The sequence below is a fragment of the Pezoporus flaviventris genome, unplaced genomic scaffold (genome assembly GCF_033815535.1).
Source record: "Pezoporus flaviventris isolate CSIRO_AGI_PZ_B2104156 unplaced genomic scaffold, CSIRO_AGI_Pfla_v1 ptg000002l, whole genome shotgun sequence".
Taxonomy (NCBI): Eukaryota; Metazoa; Chordata; class Aves; order Psittaciformes; family Psittacidae; genus Pezoporus; species Pezoporus flaviventris.
In genome coordinates this window covers 4,178,185-4,203,471 of record NW_026892550.1, presented here as the reverse complement: position 1 = coordinate 4,203,471, position 25,287 = coordinate 4,178,185, and the positions used below count along the sequence as shown (strand labels likewise).

The window sequence follows — 25,287 nt, the reverse complement described above, 5'->3', positions numbered from 1 at the left end:
GAAGGATATCCTTTAATTCATAAAAGATACTTTACAATCACTTTCTTCCACATAGCTTTTCCACCCAATCCATCCCAGACTTATATGAGAGGAGGAAATTCTTTCCTGTTAGGGTGGTGAGGCACTGGAATAGGTTGCCCAGGGAGGTTGTGAATGCTCCATCACTGGCAGTGCTTAAGACCAGGTTGGACGAGGCCTTGGGTGATATGATTTAGAGTGAGGTGTCCCTGCCCATGGCAGGGGGGCTGGAACTAGATGATCTTAAGGTCCTTTCCAACCCTAACTATTCTATGATTCTATGATTTCCTCTATCCATATCCAATTCCTCTCACTCATTAATATCTTTGGATACCATCCCTACCTCTGAGACTTCGCCTTCTGCCACAGCCATGCACACATGAACACTGGCTTCACTAATCACAATCTCAATTCCACGAAGCACATAAGCTAATACTTAAAGTATTACTTTAGTGGGCCTGAAGAGTTTTGATGAATTTTATCTAAGCAAGTTTTCAGCAGCTGATAAGGGGAAAAAAAAAAGGTAGAGGAAATGATTTGACCTTTACAACCTACAACATATACAACTGCTGGCTTTACTGGAATAGTTGACCATTTAAAACTATGTAAAGAGATTAGAAGTAGGTTAAAAGAGGGATCAAGCAATTTTGAAGCCATTCTAGGATTTGCCAAATCTTCAGGAAAATGTTCAGCAAGTCAAGTCCTTGTTGAAGAGATTCATGTTATCCAATAATGCCTTCCTAGAATAGATCTTGTTAGTGCTAGAAGAATTTTAACCTGCTATAAAGTACAAATAGCTTCCTTCTGGTAAATCAGGTGATAAAGGCAAAAGAGATAGAGGCTACTTTAACATTAAGCTTTATAATGTGTTTCCATACTTTTCTTTGTTTAAAATAAAAAGTTTTCAATTCTGCAAACTACAGCCTAAACAAAAAAGCTCTAAGAATCTTTATAATACACCAACGTGACTTTAGTTAGATGTTTGAATGGTGAAGTATTTTAGCTTCAGGAATTATGTGGCATGAGTGTACAACAGACAGGACTACAAGAATTAAATAGGTTTCTTATTTGTTTAGTTTGAAAACAATTCTGAAAACAACACTGACCGCTGGCTCTGTGTTACTAACCTTACAAACACATTGAGGGGAAAGCATTGCTAAGAAGACACCACACAGGATTTCTACGTGCAAGGTAGCCTTACAGAATCCCTTTGTAAAATTCTGGTGTCCTTTGGTGGTCTGAACTCTGCTCCCCCTCTAAATTATCAAATTACAATTATATGAGAATGAAGCAGCATTTAACAGTCGTGCATGCCAATCTTCTCAATTAAGAAAAAGACCTATTTTACATCTTCCTCTCCAAATCTGCATCCTACAAATCCCAAGAAAATCAAGATTAATGTTTTACTCTATATGTCATCAACCACTATTTGGGAAGTGGACTTAAAATAGCCTGATTTCTACACAGATATTAATATATATTGTTTACTACAAGCATAGAACTTACTTTCTCCCAGCATGACTTATAAGCACGTGAGAAAAGAACAAAGCAGTGTGAATTCCCTAAGCGTTCTGCTTTCCTGCTGTTGCAATGTAAGCAACATTGTAAAAAGGCAGAACATGAAAACTTTCAAAACAATGCATGTGACAAGTGAAACCTTTTTGTAAGAGGAATCAGAAGGAAAACAGATAATCAACAGATCATCACCCCACTCACACTCATAGAAATGAGTGTTACTGATCTAGACAAATAACAGAAGTTTTAATGGAAATTACACAGTTATATATTAGGAGGAATAAAAGACAAGTAGTGGTTAACTGAAATCTAAGACTAAGTTCCTGGAGAAACGCTGCACTCCTTCAACAAATCTGTATCAACTTCATTCCTAAGCTGCTTGGAAGGTTATATCAAAAACTTGAATAATGTAAATGTATGATGCATTTAGGAGGGTTAAATGAGCTAATTCAAATATCCTAGTCACAGCATTAAGAACTGCTGCACCAGCTAGTTTACTTATGATCCTAATTTAATTCAAGGAGGAGGGCAGATGAGTTTGGAAGGTCCATGCTATCCAAACCAGTCAGTTAGGCTGGCATAGTCTCTACACAGTACAACACGGGTATACACTCTCTTCCCCCCTAAAAAAAGTACTACTAGAGCTTTATACACTCATTTTAACAGTCCTTAAACTAACTTAGTGAGTTCTGTGAGTGAAGGCAAAAGTAGGGAAAAGGGTTTGGTACAAGGTTTTTGTAAAGCCCACAGTTACCTTCTAGGGAAGGCGATAGTTCACCATTTACCAGCTAAACAAAGCTTTAGAAAATCATCTTCCTGGTAGCTGCATTCTATTAAAATCTAAATTTATTGTGAATGCTCCAATTAAGTCCATGTACTGTTAAATAGGTGAAAGAGAAAGACTCTTCCACTTCAGATTTTAAAAATTCAAATTCCATACACATTCTATATGTGTTGTCTGGTTTTTAGGTTTGATTTTTTCCCCTAAGCATCTTCTAGAGATGGTATGTGTGCATACAGAAAACTTAAAGGATTTGGCCAATGAATTGCTTAATTTCACAATAAATATATTTTATACCCGGGGTCAATGGTATTGTGTGTGCAGAGTTACTTAAATTATCTTTAGTTAGATTGGCATATCTGTAGTTATAGACTAGGAGGTTCAGAAGTGTGCCCTCTATTTTATTGGAAAGCATAAAAATAAAACAGTACAGCACAAGGCAGACAGGCAGTGAAATATGCTTCTGATTTCACTTATGACTTGAATAACTCATTTGCAATGTAAAATAAAGCCTTACTACCTTTTTGGCATTATCACAGACAAATGCTTCTTAGAGCCCTGCTGAAAATCTTAACCATTTTATAAGCTTTGAAGAGCTTACACCCCATGAGACAAAACCCAAAGCTTGGACCGACTGTACTAAGACACTAATATTTTGCTGGCTTTCAGTAATTTAAAAGATAGTCTGTGTTTTATGCAATCAGGTCCAGCAGCATGGCTTTTCTCTTGCTCCTTTCTGCAAACACTGTGATTATGGACTGGGATTTTTTTTTTGTAAGAAACTAAGGTAAAGTAATACTGCTGAGAATATAAGAGTTTGATTTGCAACCCAGCCAAGTCAATGATTTTTGCCTTATTCAAGCCAGGTATAGTACACACTGATATTAATGTTCTAGCAGACTTAATGGTATTTATACATAGAGGAAGGATTTTGTATCTCAACTTTCATATAAAAATACCAGTGCTGAAAAAGGACTTAAAAACCTGATCGCTAGAAACAAGTTCTGATGTATACCTAACACCTCTTCTCCCAAGCATTGCTAAAGCTTTCCCTAAATCAGCAGTGCTTGAAGTCTAAGAAGCAAAACCTTCCCAGACAAGAATGGAAAGTGAGAGATCCAAATTCACATCCTGTAACTGCCACCTATTTCTTGTGTGACTGAACAAGCATACCAATTTCTTCAGTTACCACTCTAAAGGCAGGAAAAATACCCCTGACACCTCCTCAGCCTTTCTCCTACCTTGCCTGCTATTTATTTAGCCTGTAAAGTCTCCATCAGAAGGAATGCCTATCCTGCACTTGCACAGCACTTTGCATAATGAGGTACCAGTTTAAATTGGAGTAAGTGATGCCATGCTGCAGATAACAGACCAACATGAAAAGAGAAGGGGGGAAAGAAGTGCTTTGAAGCATCAAAGGATATTTAATTAGTATCACATCTTCTCAAAATAAATATCATTTAAAGGTAGAATTTCTGACTTTGTTTATGGATCCTACAACACAAGTGAAAGGAGAAAAGTAATTATCAAAAGAAATGGGAGTTACCCCACGGCATGACCTCTGATTACAAATAAATCTATATATTTGTTTAATTTGTCTTAAAAGAAGAAGAGCATTACTTGAGAATCTTCCCAGCACTTGGCTGATCCTGTCCCCAGTAGTGAAGATCTAATCCAAAAGGCATGAGGGGAGCTTTAGCCCTTTCTTCTTCTAGTTTTCTTCTCTTACTGTCAGGCTTTTCGAAGCCTGCTGGCTCAGTAGTTGCAGAGTCACTGGAGAAAATTGATGAAAAGTCAATAGAGAACAGCAACGACCACAGCAACTTTTCCTGTTTGCATTAGGTTTTCACACCAACACTAATACTATCTTAGATCTAGGACTACAATTGCTTTTACAGAGTTATTCTGTGTTGTCTCTTTTTTTAAGGAAAAAAGGATACAAACTACAACTCCACACACGCTACATACAGCACATTGCACCATGAAGCTTAACTGCACATTCAGCGAGAGCCAGCTAACAGATATTATACCATGGGTGCAGAGACCTAATAGAGACAGTAATGGATCATGCATGCTGTACACCTAACAGATGCCTCCATAAACTCATGCCCATGTTTGTATGTCATGAGTTTGGGAGTCACACTGATTGCAAAGTCTTTTCTTTTGTTGTCATAATTCCATCTTGCAGGTTTATAATACTTACTGTACAATACCACTATAGAATTCATTAGTCCTCAGAGTACTACTGTGGAGACCTTGGGTAGTCACTGACAAAGCTTCAAATAGTCTGGTTCACCTTACTGAAACATTACATTTTTAAAGTTTAAAAGTCATAATGTACACCTGAATACTCCAAACCCTGTACTTCTAATGAAGCAAACCGCTTTAGCTTGATTACATTCCAGTCTGTCAGGTTTTGGAGGCCAGTGCAGAAATACCTTTTCAGGAACACACCACTAAGTAGATTACTCCAGGCTTATCCCCAAATCACAGATAAATGCTAGACAAGGCTGGAGTTACACCAAGCTTTGAACAGGATTGACAACAAATACATCTTTGGAATCAGTGTAACACATTTCCAGGCAGCACTGACAGCATAAGTCACTAGGAACCAAGAGATGGCTGAAAATACTTTCCAATGTATTATTAAGATATTTCAGTTTAGTTGCAAACCAAAAATTACCTCAATAAATGGGGATTTTTTGTTTGCTTGTTTGGAGAGAAGAGAACACTTTATATTTTCATAGATGTCACACACACCAAATAAAACCTAAATCAAGTGCATAGTAAATGATTCCTTAAGATCCTGGTGTAATCACTAACAACATCCCAAATATTAAGCAGTGAATGTGTATTTAAGTAACAAATTGTAATGAAACCAAAAGCAAGACATCTTTAACAGCTTGTCTAGTTCATGAGTGCTTTTCTGTGTGCTTCTGTGAGTGATAAATACAAGAGCAAGAGGTTTCTACAAGAATCAAAACAAAGATAACCTGGCATGTGAAGGTGGTAACTTTGGCAGTTTGTCTCTGATAAGTTTCAGTGTGGCAGCTGCACAGGTTGGATCAAGTTCATCTTCATTCCCCTTCAGCTGGGTGCGGGAACTCAGTGGAGCTGGTCCTGTTGATGTCGTCCCCACCAGGGCTTTTGGAGGTGACTGGGGTTCTAGCCCTGCAAAACAACTTGATGTTTAGAGGTAATTCACTCCTCCCAGCTTCAACACTTCACAGTGGGACCAACAGGATGCTGACTACACGTTTACTGCTTTCAGCTTGCATTAGACATCAATACATTCACAGGGAGATACCTCTGCCTATGCATTTTTTTCTATTTTGGAATAGAAACACACTGAGTATCTAACTGCAGCAAACCAACTTTTAAATTTGTATGACGTGGTGTGACAACAAAGAATGATGTTACTTCACCTCAGAAGGATTTTAACAATACATGTTTGCTTTAACTGCAATACTGCTTTTAAGTTGCTACTGTCACTTCCTGGTACATCATTTCTGCACTCAAGGTTATACCAAGGTAAAACAGAAGAAAGGAACTCTTGGCACTACTGTTAAACACCTAGAGTCCCAAAAGACATCTAAGAGCAGCAAAAAGCAAGAGGGAAGGTATACATCAATATCCTCCTGTGCGCTAAGATCAGTTCTTTGTGGTTTCTCTGCCAAAGTCCTGCTAAAACACTACAGAGACCACTTCTGGCTGGATCACTGCAACACATGATGGACAATGTCACCTAGCACAGCTGGTGGGGAAGCACACCCAGTGAAACAACAGCGTGTATGGGGCACATCCCTGTTACTTGATCATTCTCAGCTACCATATTGACCCTTCAGAGCCGAGAAAATAAAATAGCTGTGTTTTTTTATCTTCCTGATTTTTTAAGAGGCAACACCATAGAGAATAGTTGAATTTGGATTTCTAAACATCTGCAAATTATATGTATCTAAGTAGGTCTGCAGAATTAGCTAGAGAACGTTCTTTCCAGATACTAAACCACACAATTTGCTAAGATAATGTATTTAAATGCTGGCAGAAGCCACCAATATATCCACAGAATACACCCAAGAGACAGTAAGTGTCTGAGCTACACCTGAGGAACAAACCCACTGCAAGGCAGTGCCAGGCACTGATGTCCAGCACCAGCAGCTCAGTAATGGGGCAACTTTAATTACTTTATATGGCCAGATTAGACAGTCAGCATGGACTGTAATGATGCAATTAGACCGGCTGAGCAGTTAGACAGCACATGCCTCTACGCACTGAGCTAGAGAAGCAACTCTATTAGCTGGCAGTAGTAACAAGAACTGTTCAGCCAATGACACCTAAAAATGGGAAGATGTGATCCCTCACACTAATGGAATAGACTGCATGTTGCCCCTTTAGAAAGCCTTTTTATAAAGAACTGACTGAAATGCAAGACCCCATCCCTCAAAAAAACACCCCTAAATTAACACAAAGTCACAGTTTCACAAAACTAAACTTTTCAGCAAATTATCACAACCTTCTTATGAAAGCAACCAGTTTACCTAACACATTTTAGCCATTATTTAGTTGTGACTTTTAGTCTCTTGCCTACTTCTCGCCAGCCCTGAAGCTATGCCCTGACGTATTCTTGCTTTGCTAATTTGTTTGCCTGTCATTACATGTACCACAAGATGTCAACTAGAAAAGGAACAGCTAAGGTGGCATTCCTATGAGTGGGAAATTAGAGGACCTGTAGTGACAAGTAGCTTTAATACACAAAACATTTTCATTTCAGAGAGAACCATATTTTTCACAAAGTTAGAGCAACTTGCCCTGACCACTTTTTCCATCTTATAAGGCCTTCCAGTAATTCAGCCTGACCTTGATTTATTTGCACTGCTCATTCCCTGTAACCTATGGGATGCAACCATACAAATGGTATTACCTGACTTCAGTTACAGTTCAAGAAGGTTGCTGACCTTTTAGATCACCCTGTAGGTACATATGGGTTTACATTTTTTAAGTACCCAGGATCAGCTGAGTCCTCTACCTCTCTCTAGTAGGGCATATCCCATTGTCAGAGCAATCCCAGGCACAGCTACAGGTTGGGCAAAGAAGAGATTCAGAGCAGCCCTGCGGAGAAGGAGGTGTTGGTTGATGAGACATGAACATGAACCGGCTTCAGTGTGCGCTTGCAGCCCAGAAAGCCAACCGTATCCTGGGCTGCATCAAAAGGAGTGGGACCAGCAGGTCGAAGGAGGTGATCCTGCCCCTCTACTCTGCTCTTGTGAGACCTCACCTGGATCATTGTGTGCAGTTCTGGTGTCCTCAACATAAAAAGGACATGGAACTGTTGGAACAAGTCCAGAGGAGGCCACGAGGATGATCGGGGGACTGGAGCGCTCTCATATGAAGACAGGCTGAGGAAGTTGGGGCTGTTCAGCCTGGAGAAGAGAAGGCTGTGTGGAGACCTCAGAGCAGCCTTCCGGTATCTGAAGGGGGCCTACAAGGATGCTGGAGAGGGAATCTTTGCTAGGGACTGTGGTAACAGGACAAGGGGTAATGGGTTAAACTTAAACAGGGGAAGTTTAGATTGGATATAAGGAAGAAATTCTTTACTGTGAGGGTGGTGCGGCACTGGAATGGGTTGCCCACGGAAATTGTCCTGGCTGTCCTGGAAAGACTTCAAGTAGCCAACTGTCCACATGCTCACAGGCAGCAAACACTGCAGACTGGACAAAGAGACATTCTCCACAGTCTGGAGGCAGTGTCAAACCCCACTCTCTGGAAAACACTCCAAAACCAAAGCCCGCATTCCTAAAGCAGTGTATCTTGAAAGACACAGTTGCTTGAGCTGTCCAATGCTACCTGGGAACTGAAGTTAGCACAGAATCATAGAATCAACTAGGTTGGAAAAGACCTCTAAGATCACCAAGTCCAACCATTATCCCAGGACTGCCAAGACCACCACTAAACCATTAACACTGAGGTCTCGTCTACACAGTTTTTGAACGCTTCCATGCATGGACTGTGATGTGAAGAAGGATCAGCCCTTTCTAATTTTTATGTCCTCAGACTGGAAGTTAGAACCTGCCTGCTAGCTGTAGACAGACATGGGCTACCTTGTTGCTGGCTGGTGATGCTGCTACTCCCTTACACAGTCGTTCCCGCATCACATACTTTAATGGAAGGGCTGAACATGCCACATTCACCTTGTTATCTAACTTCTTCCCAAAGTCAACAAGGTTTTAAAGAACATTGTTAAAGAAAATCATTTACAGGACTAATCTGTGCCTAACTTCTAACCCTTGGAAAAGGGTCTCAAAAAAGTGAAACAGAATCAATCCAAAAGATTCTGTGATAGCCACACTTTAGAATCATCAAGACTTAGAAAAGCAAACTTCATTTTATGACAGAAACAGTTTGAACAGGCCCTTTGGCACGAACAATGCTAGCTGAGACAAATATGTGATAGACTACCTGTAATGTAGAATCGCTTAAGACTTTATTTAGCATTTTAAATTGCCATTTGTCTCTCTATTTAACAAGGACAAGAATACCTTTCTAGACAGCACTGTTTAAAGCAACTGTTTTGAGAACACTTGCATGTGTACTCTTTACAACCCATCTTGAAGTCAGAAGGTATCAGGTATGTCTCTCTCACAACACATACGTGCATGTGCATTACAAGTTCTCAGCAAAACCCTATTTTTTTCCTATGATGTTTATGGAAAGCCTGACTGCTTGTTCACTACAGTAGTTTTGTTTGGAGGGGGGGGAAAGGAGGGGAACAGCAGAGACAAGCAGTCAGCAACACAGAGGAAAGGCAAGAGAGATAAAACGGACAATGTGACATTTAGCTAGATAAAATCACATCCTGAAGATCAATACAGGAATTCTTAAGAGTTACAAGAACAAAATATTTTCCCATTGATTTCTTATTTCAAGCCATTAACAGAAAAATGGCTAAAGGTAGATACACTACAGCATCAGTAACTGCACATCTACTGTGGATCTTTCTCAATAATATTTGCTTATAAAATTGGTTTTCACTAACACGATAAAGACAAGAGTGACTGTGCAGATTGCCCCAGCTCAATGGTATCCAAAGTCAGGGTAGGTTTTTTGTTTTAAGACACAGATGGGATTAAGTGCAGTTGCAAAAGTAAAATCCTTCTTAAGAATTCTGGTGTTCTGTGTGCTTTATTTAACACAGGTACAGTACCTGGGTTCAACTGTTCCAATAGCGGCTTTCAGAAAGAATCATAAAGATGTTCAAATCCCCTTTTTCTGTTTAAATTGACCAAATGGCACCTATTTGCCTGAAGCAATAAAGTAGACTGTGTTCCCAAGATCAATCGATAGAAGGAAAGAGAGAGGCTGGGGTTTCAGCTGAAGTTAGGCTGCTGAATGCTGACATTATTGATTTTAGCTAGTTCAGCTGGCCTTCTAATTAAAATGTAAATTTGAGAAAGAGATTATGTCCTGACAGAAATGGTGGGATTAGGGGGAGATAAAAGCCCCTCTCAGTGAAAATTCAGGGAAAGAGCAAGCCCAGGTTTCCTCAGCTGTGTGGATTTAAACGAAATCTACCCACTTCAGATTCACTGAAGTTTAATTGAAAACATGGAGCTAGAACACAAACAAGTATTACAGATTTCAACTTTCCTGGAAAAAATGAAACAAAAAAAGTCTATTTCCCATTTGTTGAATCTTAGTCAAGCCAAATGTATGTGGTTTGTATTAGTGCAGACACTCTCCAAGGCTGTCAGGGAAATCCAGCAGTTCACGGACAGTATTTCCCCACTTACCCTCTACTGTGCTCACAGTGGAAAAAAATACCCTGCATGTTTTTTACTCAGGAAGCACAATAAGATTTAGTGCTAAGTGAACAGAACTTAGAATCACAGAATGGTTTGGGTTGGAAAGGACCTTAAAATCATCCAGTGCCAACCCTCTTCTCATGGGCAGGGACACCTCACACTAATTCATGTCACCCAAAGGCTCTGTCCAACCTGGCCTTGAATGTTGCCAAGGATGGAGCACTTACCACTTCTTTGGGCAACCTGTGCCAGTACCTCACCACCCTCACAGTAAAGAACTCCTTCCTTATATCTAACCTGAACTTCCCCTGTTTAAGTTTAAACCCAGCACTCCTTGCTCTATCACTACAGTCCCTGATGAAGAGTCCCTCTCAGGCATCCAACTTTGCAAAGCTTACTTCATACGGACTTGCAGGCCAGAGGGTTCAACTCAACATCTGAGGCATTGCTTCCAAACAGCTTCAGTGCCTCAGGATCAGCTCTGCTATCTCTCTCCAAGCACAAAGTTGTGTGTGAGCAAAATTAACATAGGTGATCATACAGCAGGAAGCATTCACCATGCCTGAAGGTTCTGCTGCTCATAAGGGATGAGATTTGAATTGTATGTCACCCCTGACAGATACCTGATCTTTATGAAGCCATTACAAATTAAAGGAATAGTCACTTGTGGGGTTCTTGTTTGTTGTTTGTTCTTGGTGGGCTTCGTTTGTTCTTGTTTTAATTGGGATCAAGTTTCATCTATATCTACCTAAAAAAATTAGGCTCTTTTCTTGTTAGTATCCCTTCATCTACACAGAATGAGGAGAGAAAAAACCCAAACTGTTAGGAACAAAATCTTAAAAGTATTCATGCAGGGATAACACTGATAAAAATTCTTACTTTTATTGTAGTACAAAACTTCATCTTTAATTTTAGATAGACACAGTTTTTTATCTTACCCTTGAACCCCACAAAACTAACTGCTCTCTGCAGATGCTAAGGGAGAATGCTGAAATGCCAGAGGTGGCTTTAGTAAATATTCTCACAGTACACACAAGCTGTGTGTTCACACAAAGCAACTTCTCACATGGACAACTGCACATATTAATATTTGTTTAAATTCCACAACTTTGTAAAACTAGTCTTGACAACTTGGTCTTTTATAACCAGAGGTTTTAAACAACAAAAAAAGATGCCTCCAGTGCCTTTGAATGTAGTTATGCTCACCTACATTTATCTGAACTTTTAGAATTCTACTTTGGAAATTCAAATTAAAGAAGGAGGATAACTATGTTAGCTAACTAGAAGAGTTCATTAACATTACCAAAGAAGTGATAAATACTCAATCCCTGGCAGTGTTCAAGGCCAGGTTAGACAGAGGCTTGGGCGACATGGTCTAGTGTGAAGTGTCCCTGCCCTGTGGCAGGGGGGTTGGAACTAGATGATATTAAGGTCCTTTCCAACCTAAACCATTCTATGATTCTACGATTACATTAATACTTTGTTTGGCTTACTCAAACATCAGAATAGGTTATTATTATTTTGAATTACAGAATATGTTATAATATTAACTCTTATTAATCAACCCTATTTATTGTTGTTTTACAATCATAGTAAAGCATCAGAATAAATCAAAGCAGCAGAGTTTAGATTAAAACCTTTCTACACCTTCAACCCTGATCTTTTCAACTTCTTGCTTATTATTTGGCAGTCCATGGCCGTTCATAGTGCCTGTGAGGTACACAACCATCACAAACTATGCAGAGGTATATCAACATCATGTGCAGTCACTATAAATTTCTAAGAACTTTAGTAGGAATCAAATACATCCCATGTCCTGTCAGATTTTCTGGGAACCTTAATTACATAGAAGGAAGTCAACTGAGAGTGAGAAAGGTTTGCAGCTGATTAGATATGCCTGCAGTCAATACTTGTGCATGGATGCAGAAGCATTTTATTGGAAACGCTAATCATATTCTTTTGTAAATGTCAAATTCATAATGATGATTCTATTATATTTCACATTTCCAAGGTAGTTTTAACTGTTGTGTTCCCTGCATGTCTTGATAGATGCCAGTTATGAGAATAAAACTTTTAGAAACAATATGCATGGAAGCCTGCTGCTTAGCTACAGATTAGAGTATATCTAGTCAATACAAACAAGTGCACTTCTCTGAATAAATGCCGCACAAGAAATGACTTTTACTTCAGATCTGAAAATTCAATTGTGCGTTATTCTATGCAGTGTTTTATTGTTATTTCTAATACAGGCTTCAGAGGAAATGCAAAAGCTATAAATCTCCCCACCTTTAATGAATAGTTACAAAAGGCAGTTTGTCCATGTTTTTTTTTTCTTTAGAGAGAAACATCTTTTTTAGCTCAGAGAGAGCTGCACTAGAACAGCTTTTTCAGCCTGAAGCACTCCCAATTCTATGCAAAAACCAGGTGGTGACTTCTCTACTCAGGAAATAGCCTGGATTTGTACACCTTACGTGTTCAATGGAGTATAAGCTTTCTTTTCCAGCTACCATGACATTTCGTACTACAAAACCCCATACTACTTAACACACAGAAAAGACATGACTCAGACACCATCAGCTTAGGAAAGACAGTATGGGAACACCTTTTTTGAAGGGGGCCTATAAGCATGCTGGAGAGGGACTCTATTAGGGACTGTAGCAATAGGACAAGGTAATGGGTTCAAACTTACACAGGGGAAGTTTGGGTTAGATATAAGGAAGAAGTTCTTTACTGTGAGGGTGGTGAGGCACTGGAATGGGTTGTCCAAAGACATGGTAAATGCTCCATCCCTGGCAGTGCTCAAGGCCAGCTTGGACAGAGCCTTGGGCAAGATGGTCCAGTGCGAGTCATCCCTGCCCACAGCAGGGGGGTTGGAACTGGATGAGCTGAAGGCCCTTTCCAACCCAAACCATTCTATGATTCTATCTGACCCACAAAGGCACATTGCTCCACGATGGGAGGAGAGAAGAATTTCTGAAATGGATAAAACTAACCCTTGGGATTTTAGAACTGCAGCTTTGATCCTGATATGAAAGAAATCCCAAGCAGGTTTAAAGATGCAATATGAACCACTGAATTAGTTATCAGGGACCTAAAAGCATTTTGTCTTAAGGCTCAGATGCAAGAGAAATAATCTGCTTAACCAGATTTGAAATAACAGTTTGTGTTCTTGACTGTACAGTCACTTCCCATATAATTTTGCATAAGGATGAAACCTGATAACCAGTAGACTGTTTCCATGCTAATATTCCCAAGTCAGATGGCTTCCTCATGTCACCACTTGTAAAATGGCAACAGCACTTCCCTGTACCTCAACATAGTATTGCGTAAGAAAGGTCATAAATGTATGCAATCAAACACAGACAAGAACTATGAACTGAGAAAGCCCATTAGTAGACAACAGCTGCTAGAGATGGGTGCTCTGAACTAGATCTGGGAATTGTTGTGGTTTAAGATGGAAAAATCACACCTCAAAAAATGGATCACCTCCCATGAGGTTCAGAGCTCACTTGCCAACTACATCAAGACCAACCCCGGCACCAGCTCCAAATTCTGTCTGTGGCATAAGAATGACAACAGAAGCTGCACAGTTCCATCTCTTACCTTATCCACCTTTGACTGTAAGCCAATGCATCCAACAGCTGACCAGCAAAGCCCAGAATGGGGAAAATCTAGTGGAAACAAGATTTTATCCCTCCCTAAAGCTTTCTTTTAAATGCACAATGCCTCAGTTTTTAACAGGTTCGCAATACCAGCTACACAAGGGTACATTCCTCTTCTGTAAATAAAACAACATCCCTGCTGAGAACCAGAGTAACCTTGTGAAAGTTATTTTCACAGCACTGTTTCTTTTTCAGCCCAATATTTCCCTTTAGCAACACAACATATTTAAAATGGCCCCATGGTACCACAGCATGGCTGGTCTCTTGTCTGCAACAGACATCAGGTGCAAGTGTAAATAAGGATTATACAAATGGGAGGTCGTTAAAAGTCTGGTAATGCTAATTTGGCATGACACCCCTAATGGATTATATCTTCACACTTCACTTATCTAATCACCTAAATTCTTTTAACAAATTTACATTTCATCTTATACATGGAGATTCAAATTGATTTGTTCAATTCTCTCTCCACCCAAACTGTACCGATGTTCACTTCATTTATATATTAAACATCATCATCGATTTTGAAATCATCAACTATATATAGATAATACCAGCTGCACATGTCTATATACTTATGCATACAAAGCTGCCCCATCTTAAATATCTAATTTGTTGGGGGTTTTTTTTCACAACCTTTTCAGATCTCAGGAGGACCACAAATACATGTATGTGCCATCAGAAATAGCATTTCAGATGGAACTTTGCTTTGTCAGTAGGATACTTTGATTTTCCTAAGAGAAAGGAAGTGAAAAAAGTGACTTAAAAAAAGAAATAAAAAATAGAAATTTAAATGTCACATTTCAATCCATTTCCAGAGGCCATCCAATATCTGAAGGGGACCTACAAAGATGATGGAGAGGGACTCCTCATCAGGGACTGCAAAGATAGAACAAAGGGTGATGGGCTCAAACTTAAACAGGGGAAGTTCAGGTTAGATACAAGGAAGAAGATCTTTACAGTGAGCGTGGTGACATGGAACAGGTTGACCAGAGAAGTGGTAAATGCTCCATCCCTGGCAGTGTTCAAGATTGGACACAGCCTTGGGTAACATGGTCTAGCGTGAGGCATCCCTGCCCATGGCAGTGGGGTTGGAAGTAGATGATCTTAAGGTCATTTCCAACCCTAACTATTCTATGATTCTATGACCTGTTTTACAACTTTGCTTTCCTGTTTAGTACAAAAAGTTAATGTGAGGAGCTGTTCACTTCTCCTGGTTTGTTCAGGAAGTACCTGAAGGGGGCCTATAAGGATGCTGGGGAGGGACTCTTCATTCGGGACTGTAGTGACAGAACAAGGGGTAATGGGTTAAAACTTAAGGAGGGGAAGTTTAGATTGGATATAAGGAAGAAATTCTTTACTGTAAGGGTGGTGAGGCAATGGAATGGGTTGCCCATGGAAGTTGTGAATGCTCCATCCCTGGTGGTGTTCCAGGCCAGGTTGGACAGACCCTTGGATGGCATGTTTTAGTGTGAGGCATCTCTGCCCATGGCAGGGGGGTTGGAATTAGATGATCTTAAATTTCATTCCAACCCTAACTATTCTATGATTCTAAGAGTAGCAACTCAAGGGAAAAAACACCCCTTTAAACTGTTTACACCTTCCACATAAGATAAAATCTCTTATATGGAAGGTTTAATGTTCCAGTTGGAACATTCCGCTTGCACAGGCTTCCATTTTTTTTAGCTCAGAGTCCTCATTAACTAGATGTGAACTAAAGAAATGTATCAAAAACCCCATCCGAATTATATAAAACTAAAGTCACTGCTATGATAACCATGCTTGTATATGGAATAAAGAACCATATTTAGAGGTGGTTGCTTAACACATCCAGCTCTTGATAACATGCTACTATGAAATGAATGTATCCTTGTTTTAATATGATAATTCACTTTTCTAAACAAAATGTGCCAAAGGATGCTTATTTTGGTTTTACTTATTAAAACCATGCAGAACAGAATCTAGCAGGGCAAATTCAAATCTCCATTTTCCTCATGCAGGCCTAAGGTAATTACACGAGAAGCCAGATGACTTATGCAATAGTTACATATTGGCTTCTGAAATAGATTTTGAACTAGTAACTGACCAGCTGGTGCAAGAAAGCACTCAAGTCCACACAGACAGAAAAAAAGTACATGCTTAAAAGGCTGCCTGAATTCTTTTCAGGAATGCTGAATTATTTTCAGACTCTTTCCTGAGCTCGAAGCTCACATAATAACTTTAAATAACAGCAAGCAAAAGATGAATGATTCCAGGAACATCAAGACTGGTTCATTTCTTTCTAAATGCTATTTTTAACAAACACATCAGATAAAGAACAGCCAAGTGTGACCATTAGTTCCTTCGTAACTACATGTGTACAAAATGAGAGGTTTTGTTTGCTGATTGATTGGCTTCTCCATTATAATGAATTTTCCTATCAGCAATAGTTTAAATACAAATTGGGAATTTCTTAATCCATTTTATATAGATTTTAAAAACATCCTTGAGGAGATTATATGCTTGTTCTTTTATCCTTTTCGTGAGAAGAATTCAAATAGCAGTAAAGTACTTTGTTAGTGTGGTACAAAGGGTGATAAGATGTTTTATTTTTTAAGTGTGTCCATGAGGAAGACCAGAGAGGAAAGGGATGAGTACATTTCACTTCCAGGGGAAGGTGACAAGTAGGAACAGAACTTTTGCATGTCAGTATTCATCAGGATGCTGCTAAAGATATGGAAAACAAGTTCCAGTACCTGGAAGTATTGAGACAATACCAGTTTTAGCACAAGGAATACTGCCAAAGGAAGGGGAAAAAAAAAACCAAAGATGACCCATAGCTATGATCATAACTTACCTCATTTGCTCATTCATTTACTATCACTATCAATGTTTTGGACTCTCATTAGCCATGCACACATAAGAAGCTGTTCCCAACTGTCTGGAAGGCTGCTACCCCTTTCTTTCATTATATTCCTTTTCTGAAAGTCCTGCTGTTAGCAACAATTAGAACCCAAAAGCCTAAAGACAGTTTCAAGCAACACATATGGTAAGAGAAATGCCAAACCACATTGCAGCTACCTGATCCCTAAGGCACTAGCCTAATCTCAGTCCTCTATATGACTGATAATTTCCACATGGACGCATGGAGGAATGGAGACATCTACCTCCAAACAAACTGGTTTCAGTCAGTTGGCCTTGTTGCATGTTCTTAGGTGGGGAACAGAGATATAGAGATAACCAATACAGGGCTTACTTCCCAGGGTGTCCTGGTAGGTTAAGTCTAGATGGGGTAGATGGACTGCAGCAGTAGTAGGACTTCACACCCGAAGACATCCTTGAACTGACCCCAGCCACTACAGGTTATTGTTACTGATCATCCTTCATTGTCTGTAGCCAAATTTGATGGCAGAAGACAGTAAAAGAATCACTTGAGCTACATCATGTTGGGTTTACACAGGCACAGCCCCTTGTTTCAGCAAAATTAAACATTTGGCTTATACAGGTAATGCCTACAGCCTGACTTTTGATGGAAACTCTGGATATGTTAAAAATGAGCGCTAACAGGATTGGAAAAAGGCACAACACAGCACCAGCCTTACACAAATACTCATGGAGAAATGCAGGAGCAAGAAACTTATACAGTGTCCAAGGTTTTGTATGCAGTGGCAGCTGCCCTCTCCTTCTCTACAAGGTACCAAAATCTTCTGTATCTTAATATACACAATGCTATATAAAGGCAAAGCTGCAGACACTTAACAGGTTAGATGGACAAAGGAGAAGGAGTAATGCACTGAAACTGCATTATTCAAGATGAATTTTCCTCAGTAATTTCCCCTCTTGATTTCTCAAAACCACATTATAACTTTATTTAAAAATAGCATCTTTAGAATGCATTAAAAGAAGGCAAGATTATATTTTGTCATCTGGTACATGATCAGTGGCTATAACTCTGCACTTGAAGGCAGAGCTCCATTTAACATCTTGTTACCTAAATACCCCTTCCCTTTTCTTTCTGAGCTGTATGTTGGCCACTCTATGAGAGGAAGTGGCTGCACATCTCAAGTGCTATTAATGCAGGTGACAGTACAAAACCTTATCCCATCTCACCAGACTGTTACCAGTATTTCCAATATTCAGGCTCATTTACAGCTTTATTTGCAATCCCTTCACTCCCACTATGTGTTTAGCACACTTCTAAGCACACGCTGTGCTGCTTCTGGCTCTAAACTACAGTGGAACATGATGGAATGAAATAAGCTTCTCGTCTCAGTTGTTCTTGCTCCTAGAAAGTATTTGTTTATCTGGAGCCAATCGCTGCTCCTGCATCTATGTAATGACTTCCTCATAGCAGGCAGAGATTACCCACACCGCTGATCACTTTATTACTTCAGAATGGCTGTTTATTTATCTTAGTGCAGCAGTAACATGCAGGGATAAAGCTCGTCGCAGCTGGGCAAACTCACCATATTCCTTACGCAGGTGGTCTGGAATGTGGGGCTCATAACCTTCCTTCTCAGGGACCTCCACAAATTCATCTTCATCCTCATCGTCATCATCGTCCAAGGCTTTCATCTAGAGACACGTTGAACATGTGAAGACTGTTTTTTGTTTACTTTCACAGTGAAAATATTTCACAGACATCCTGATTGCCCTACTGAGATGTAAAAAGTATTTCCCTAATTATGTATTTAATCTTTATCCAAGATTAGGCCTTTGCTTAACATTTTATCTCTAAAGCCATACTCTATCCTAAGGGCTTCTTTAAAGCCCCTTTTATCCATTAGAACACATGCAGTTGGTGAAGCCCAAGAAGTGTAAAGCTATAAAACAAGACCATAAACCTTAAAATATCCTCAAGATTTTGACCTAATGAGAAAATTTTAGCCTTACCTCTGCTCCTTCCACTGATTTTACTCATTTATATGCACTCAAATAGTCTGTGGCATGTTAAATAGTACCACAGATTATTTCAGAGCTCAAAACCAGAGCAGGCACACAGAAAGGGAAGTGGATGGACTGGTAAGCTAATACTGACCAAAGAAAGAAGATTCAGATCTGTATACTACAGGATTTCACTGTGCTTCTTCTCAACAGCACTAAAAATAATTTGATACATTAATTTCTCTACTAATTCAGTCTATCCTAACCATTCATACCATTAGACTGCACCCATTACTATGGTCAATGGGCACTTAGTCTGTGCTGCCTTCCGAAACTGAGGAACTATTACTAGCTGGAAAACAACTAACCAGGGTAATTCATTCAGGTAAGTGGCTTCCTATGTATCATTTCAGCTAGCTACTACTACGTTTGTGCCAGCAAGCCTCTACACTTGTATCTAATCTTGTTCTATACCTAAAAATGAATTTTTCTTCTAAACTACACATAAGCTAAAAGAATCTGTGCCACACATGTGTCCTGTACTATCAGAACTTTAAAGTAGCAAATGCCAACTACCCTAAAAAGGCAGCAATGATGCAGGTCTTATGCTTTATTTTCTTTGACCACCTTGAGAGTCACCTAACTCTTAACTACAAGAGAATTAGCACATTATTGTATGTCTACTGTCCACTGTTACAAGCCTAGGAAATAATAAGGGGTATCCACTAACCCAACCCTACCACAGGCTATCACTTTTTTCAACTGGGCTGCAGCAAGCCAAAGTAATAGATAAAGAATGGCATCATTTTTACTATTTTCAGCAGTGTTCTCTACTTCTCTTCCTGCACCTGACTTAGGCTGATATTCATACCAGCTAATCATTGTTACAAGCATTGGAGGATGCTGCAGGTTTTGCCTGCAGCAGAATTTTCCCAATTTAATGCAACCCTCTAATCTCGTGTCACAGCTGAGTTCCTTTAAATCATACATATAGTCTGAAGCCAAAGAACCTAGAAACCAATGTTGGGCTACTGAATGCAGTTAAAAATTTAAAACAAATAATAATGAAAAAAATAATCAGCATTTCTTTTTGGTCAGTATTACTTGGAAGCTGGACTGTATTAATTTCTAACAAAGAACATTAACTGATATTAATAGATACTGATACACTTTAACATATAATGAATGGAAGGTGCAAGTCAGAAGTACAATTCTTCGCTTTGTTTAAAAATATGACTTTAAGAAGCTGCAGTTCCAGTGAAAAGAAAAGATTTACTGTCCTGAAGGACAGAGTAGATTTACTACTGCGTTCTTACCAGAGAACACCTCATAGTCTTCATTTTACAATAAAGTCTCAGCATAGTCATGTTTGAAGGTACCCAGCTGCCAAAGCCAGGTAACAACACAATGTAGTCTTTCCAGCCCAACTGTCACTACTCTGAGAGCTGCCAACCTTCAGACTAGGCTGGAGCATCCTGCACCCTAGTTTACTTTTTGTTTCCAACTGCCATCATTTTTCCTCATCTGAAAGAAAGCTGCAATACAAGCCCTACCTGGCATGGCTGAGGCAGACACCTGCTGCAGCACAAACCAAAATAGAGCTGTAATGGAAAGAAAGAATTCTGCCACCAACCACAAACTTGCAAAGCCACTAGACTGAAAGAACATCTGTGTTAAATTGCAACTTCTGGGAGATCTTCTCAATTGCCTTTAGAAAGAAAAAACAATCAGGTTTTGTAGTCTGCACAACAGAAGAGGGCTAGAGATTGAAGTTAATGTATTTGTATTTCGGTTTCACAATTCTTCTGATGTTGTCATCCCCTTTTTATCTGTTGGGGAAATTTAATTAAATTCAGAAATAATATCCACTACTACTTCCCCAGCTCCAAGCAGGGCAATGTCATATTATCCATTCTCAGCTTCCACTTCACATTTAACAATTTAAAATGATTTCACCAAGCTAAAACTTGTCATGGATGATCTTAGAATCACAGAATGGTTTGGGTTGGAAAGGACCTTAAAATAATGCAGTGCCAACGCTCTTGCCATGGGCAGGGACACCTCACACTAATTGGGCAGGGACACCTCACACTAATACATGTCACCCAAAGGCTCTGTCCAACCTGGCTTTGAACACTGCCAGGGAGGGAGCATTCACCACTTCTTCGGGCAACCTGTGCCAGTGCCTCACCACCCTCACAGGAAAGAACTTCCCTGTATCTAACCTGAACTTCCCCTGTTTTAGTTCAAACCCAGTACCACTTGTCCTGTCGCTACAGTCCATGATGAAGTCTTACCACTTTGTGCCATAATGTAAAAGCTGACTTTTACATTATAAAACAGGGAAAGTAATTTTGGTGGATTTCTATTGTCATTACTGAGAAGAAGTCTGTAAACGAATGAACAGCAACAGGCTTAAGGATCTGAAAAATAAACCACTAAGAATAAGAAAAATCAGCTCAAACTGATCATTTAACTTAAATCAACAGATACCTAAAATATCAGTGGGTACAAGTAGTCATGTGCATGACATAGGTGAGAGCACTAGAAAGAGTTCAGAAGGGTTCTACCTTTAATTGCAATTGCTCCTGATCTGTTCACATGTCACTTGGGGCACGTAGCTCTCTGCATTAATACACTAAAATTCAGCAGGCTTCACTAATCCTCAACTTGAAAACTGCCTTAGAAGCAACTCTGCTGTATTACCTGCATGGTCTAAAACTTGAAAGCACGTGAAAAGCCTGAGGGAGAAAAAGCATAATCAGATGCAAATTCACTTTGTTTAGGTACAATCCATGAACTGTGCATTCAAGTACTATAGAAAACATTAATCATAGGAAACTGTAATTTTTGTTATCAGTCTAACACTAATCAAAAGGGAAACCTGTCACTACCACTGACCTGTGAAACGTCCCAATTATACTCTTCGGAAATGACAGGAGCACTTAACTTCCTCACTGAGTAAATGACGACAATCCATCAAGTTGGAATAACAATGAGCCACGGAGCTGAAAATTATTTTTTGTATAGAATCTACCCAGGAATTTATGAAAGGTGAAAAGCAACCCAAGGTTTTAGGGGCATTATGGCTTTCAGCTAGTGCAGCACATATCAAACACTAAACAGAATTTATGTGTTTTAATTTTCTAAAAGGTAGATGTGGACTTGGTGCTACAATGCATAACATATAATGCCAGATTTTAAATATGGGGGTCATTTTCATAAAATATTATGCGGATTGTTCACACCCTTGAATTTCCCTGGGCTGTTCCAGTAAATCTAGATTTCCTGTAGAAAAAATTAACTGCTTAGCTAACTATCGGGAATGAAGCCCCCTTTTCCCTTCAAGCAGACATGAAGTCTTTCTTTTGATGTAATCTTTAACAAGATAACACTCATTTTTTTACTTTAAAATATTCAAGTCATCACTGGTGGGAATTCAAGAAGTTGCACAGTAGTTGGGGGTAGTTGTATCTCAGTTTGCTTGCTTCCAGCGGTACTTCATCAGAACCACTCATTTATGCTGTTTTGTTCCATTCCCTTTCTACAGAGAGGAGAGCTCATACGTTAACATTATTAGCTAGAAAAATGTTTCTTTTTTCTTTCCAAATCCACTTTTCAAACATGAAGGAAGCTCCAAAGCAAGTTCTACAGAGGCAGTGTGAGAGCTCAGCCACCCACTACCTATATTTCTACTGTAGGTGAACTTTTTCAGTCAATTAAAACAATTAAAAAGATCACCAATTCACAATTAAATTAAAGATTTAAGACAACAAACTTAGTAAATGATAATCCTTTAGGAATGAGGGGTTAGGTACTTGCAAACAAGAAAAATAAGACTAAGGTAAACCCAAGCAATATGCCATTTCTAGTGGGCCATACCTGAAGGGAAGTAAAGTATAAGCTCAGGTGATAAATACCACAATGTAAAGCTTTTCTTGTATTATAGGGAATTAAATACCTCTAAGATAGTCACTCAAGTGTTTGTTTCTCAATCACATGTTAAAGAATGTGGAAAAAATCCTCAGGTCCCATTCTCAAATTCATTCTAATTATCAGGTGATTTGAGGGAAATCACTAACATAGTTTGGCAGCCTTACCAGAGACAGAGGGTGAACCACCTCCTCTCTGTCACTAGAGGATGGCCCACGTGAAGGGACACCAGATTCCCAGACACCAGAAGCTACTTCTTTCACTATCACTGATTCTGAAGTTCCAGGGAGAGGGGAAGTTTTCTGTTCAGTGTTAATCTGCTCTACAATGCTGGCAGTTATTTATCTAAATGAATCATGTGTTTGCAAAACTATGTGTTGGGTTTTTTGTTTGTTGGTTCTTTTGTTTGTTTTAATGTGGTAATTTCCCTAACTAGATATCTCACTGTGAGAGGAAATAGGATTTAGCTACACAGTTTCCAGATTCTTGGGCTAAACTTATTTGTATATGAGGATATAACTTAAAATAAAAGGACAGAAAACATACACGCGTTATTTTCATTGTAATCAGAGTTAGAACATCTCCATTCTCCTGACTTTCATTAAAAACTTACAATACTGTTGACTTTTCCAGCTGGACAAATGTAATCAAACCATTTGTTCCCTAACTCATTAAAAACCCAGATGTTTCCTTATTACTTTCCACCTTGGAGCAACCTGGTCTAGTGGAAGGTGTCCCTACCCATGGCAGGGGGTTGGAACTGGATGAGCTTTGAGCTCCCTTCCAACCCAAACCATTCTGTAACCTTATTAAAAATATTGAAAACAAACATGGGATGCCAATAGGAATGCAATCGTAGCTTTACTTTAGAGTCAACACTCCGAGAGCCTCCAGCTATTAGCATAGCTCAGTGCAAACACAGCTCCAGTTAAATGCCTTGCTCATCCATCCCAACCAGTAATAAATGCAAAATACCCTCCACAAAATGCACAACACATGAAAAGATGTAAAGAAAACCCTTTGGTTCTCTTTCCAGTTTTACATGAACTGAGCGCAACATTGTGCTAACAGGATTTCAAAACCTGAGTCTCCAAAGAAAACAATACAATGACTGAAATATAAAGTGTAATCAGTTTATAGGACTAGAGGAACAGCATTTACTAATGATTTTGGAAAAAAGAGGAAGGGAAAAGACAGCATATGAAAAAGTCCTATCTACTTACTAGAACACCACTCGCAAACTACAGCTGGGACCAGCAAATAAATTCTGCATGGTGTAATTAACTTGGTTGCAATCTCAATTACTTTTCAGCCAAGAAATCACTTTTGTTCAGTTTTATGTGTGTCTGTTCCTTTTTTTTTTTTTAGAAGAAAAAAAAAATGATGTAAGGCATTCTCAGACAAGTGAACTCTAAACTTCATTTGTCTTTCCGCAGGCTTGATGGCTATGCATTTAAAAACCCATTCTATCTTATAAACTAAAAATTAAATGTACTCAGCTGTGATGGTCGTCATTGCATCTGCTATTTATATGCTAATACCCTCCCTGGAAGATCTTGCAAATTATTCCACCATGCCAATATCTCATGTGCATCTACTCAAAGCCAACTAAATATTTTCGAGAGGCAGAAGAGTTTGGTTAGGGAACCAGAATATTTATTGCTGTAGAATCTAGTTAAAGGGGCAACCTTAAGCAAATACATTTTTTATTCGCCTGTAACACAAAATGTACTTCAGTCATCTGAAAGGAAATTTGGGGATATTCTATGTAAGTAAATAGTGACTGGGTAGAAAGAATTTCTTCAGCACCAGTAATAAAAACAGAATAGTCAAACAGTGTATCTTACATGTAAGGGCTTTTACAAGTTCCTCCTTTTCCATCCTTTTATATTAGGATGATGTGGAAATAAATGTTGGCATTTTGGCAGATTTCAGACCCAGGCTTGAGTTTTCCTGTGTGCCACACAAGGAAAACAAACTACTAAAAGAGCTGTATTTATAGGGACCTCCCATATAGACCCCCTCCCCTTTGCTCTGTGATTTGAGCATAAATTCAAACCTCAATGACCGCAAATTAGATATGTGGTCCAGGAAAATCACATTTTATGTTAACCAGTAAAAGTATCACTCTTCATTCTATTTGTAGCTGCCCAACAGCACATCAGCTACTGGGCCAGGCTGACTTTTATTTAGGAATGCATATTTCACACTTTCATAATTTCCACATTAGGAAAAATGCTTAAAGGGTTCCAGCCCAACATTTAGCCTAAGGGTAATGCCGGAGAACCAGCGAGCCTTGGTCCAAATTGCTTTAGCAATATAAACTACCTAATGGACCAGCTTCCCCTGAAAGCAACGTACATTTGCCAGAGTCCGTGAGTATTGCTGGAGTCCTGGAGGTGCAAGCATGAGGCTTACTCAAGACATGTGCCAAAGCCCTTGCCACCTTACCCAGTGATCAAGGCAACTTGGATACATACACTGGGAGGTCAATAGTGAGGGGGAGCATTGCACAAAATCTATATCACTCCGTGTTACTACCTGCTGCATTTCTGGACCCTGGCAGGCTCCAGGCCCCAGATAAGGTTAGGAGGGATTTTAATAAAAAGCAGCAAAATAATCACCCAAAGAGTCCAGCTGGTCTTAAGGTGCAAGACAATTTAAACCCCTTTGGATCTTCATGAATATTGTTCACAAGAAATTAGTATGTCCAATA

General features: G+C 39.3%; 1 protein-coding gene and 1 long non-coding RNA gene across 2 annotated transcripts in view; both read right to left on the bottom strand.

The window, feature by feature from the left end:
• Positions 1-25,287, bottom strand: part of LOC133276290 (uncharacterized) — a 380,765-nt gene that overhangs the window by 13,659 nt on the left and 341,819 nt on the right. The window lies entirely within an intron of this gene.
• UVSSA (UV stimulated scaffold protein A) overlaps positions 1-25,287 on the bottom strand; it is a 53,304-nt gene that overhangs the window by 12,474 nt on the left and 15,543 nt on the right. Inside the window, exons 7-9 of the mRNA XM_061466745.1 lie at positions 18,221-18,329; positions 5,308-5,485; positions 3,935-4,087 (exon numbers count right to left, since the gene is read on the bottom strand). Of these exons, the coding sequence (XP_061322729.1) occupies positions 3,935-4,087; positions 5,308-5,485; positions 18,221-18,329 (440 nt within the window). The remainder of the gene's footprint in view (positions 1-3,934; positions 4,088-5,307; positions 5,486-18,220; positions 18,330-25,287) is intronic.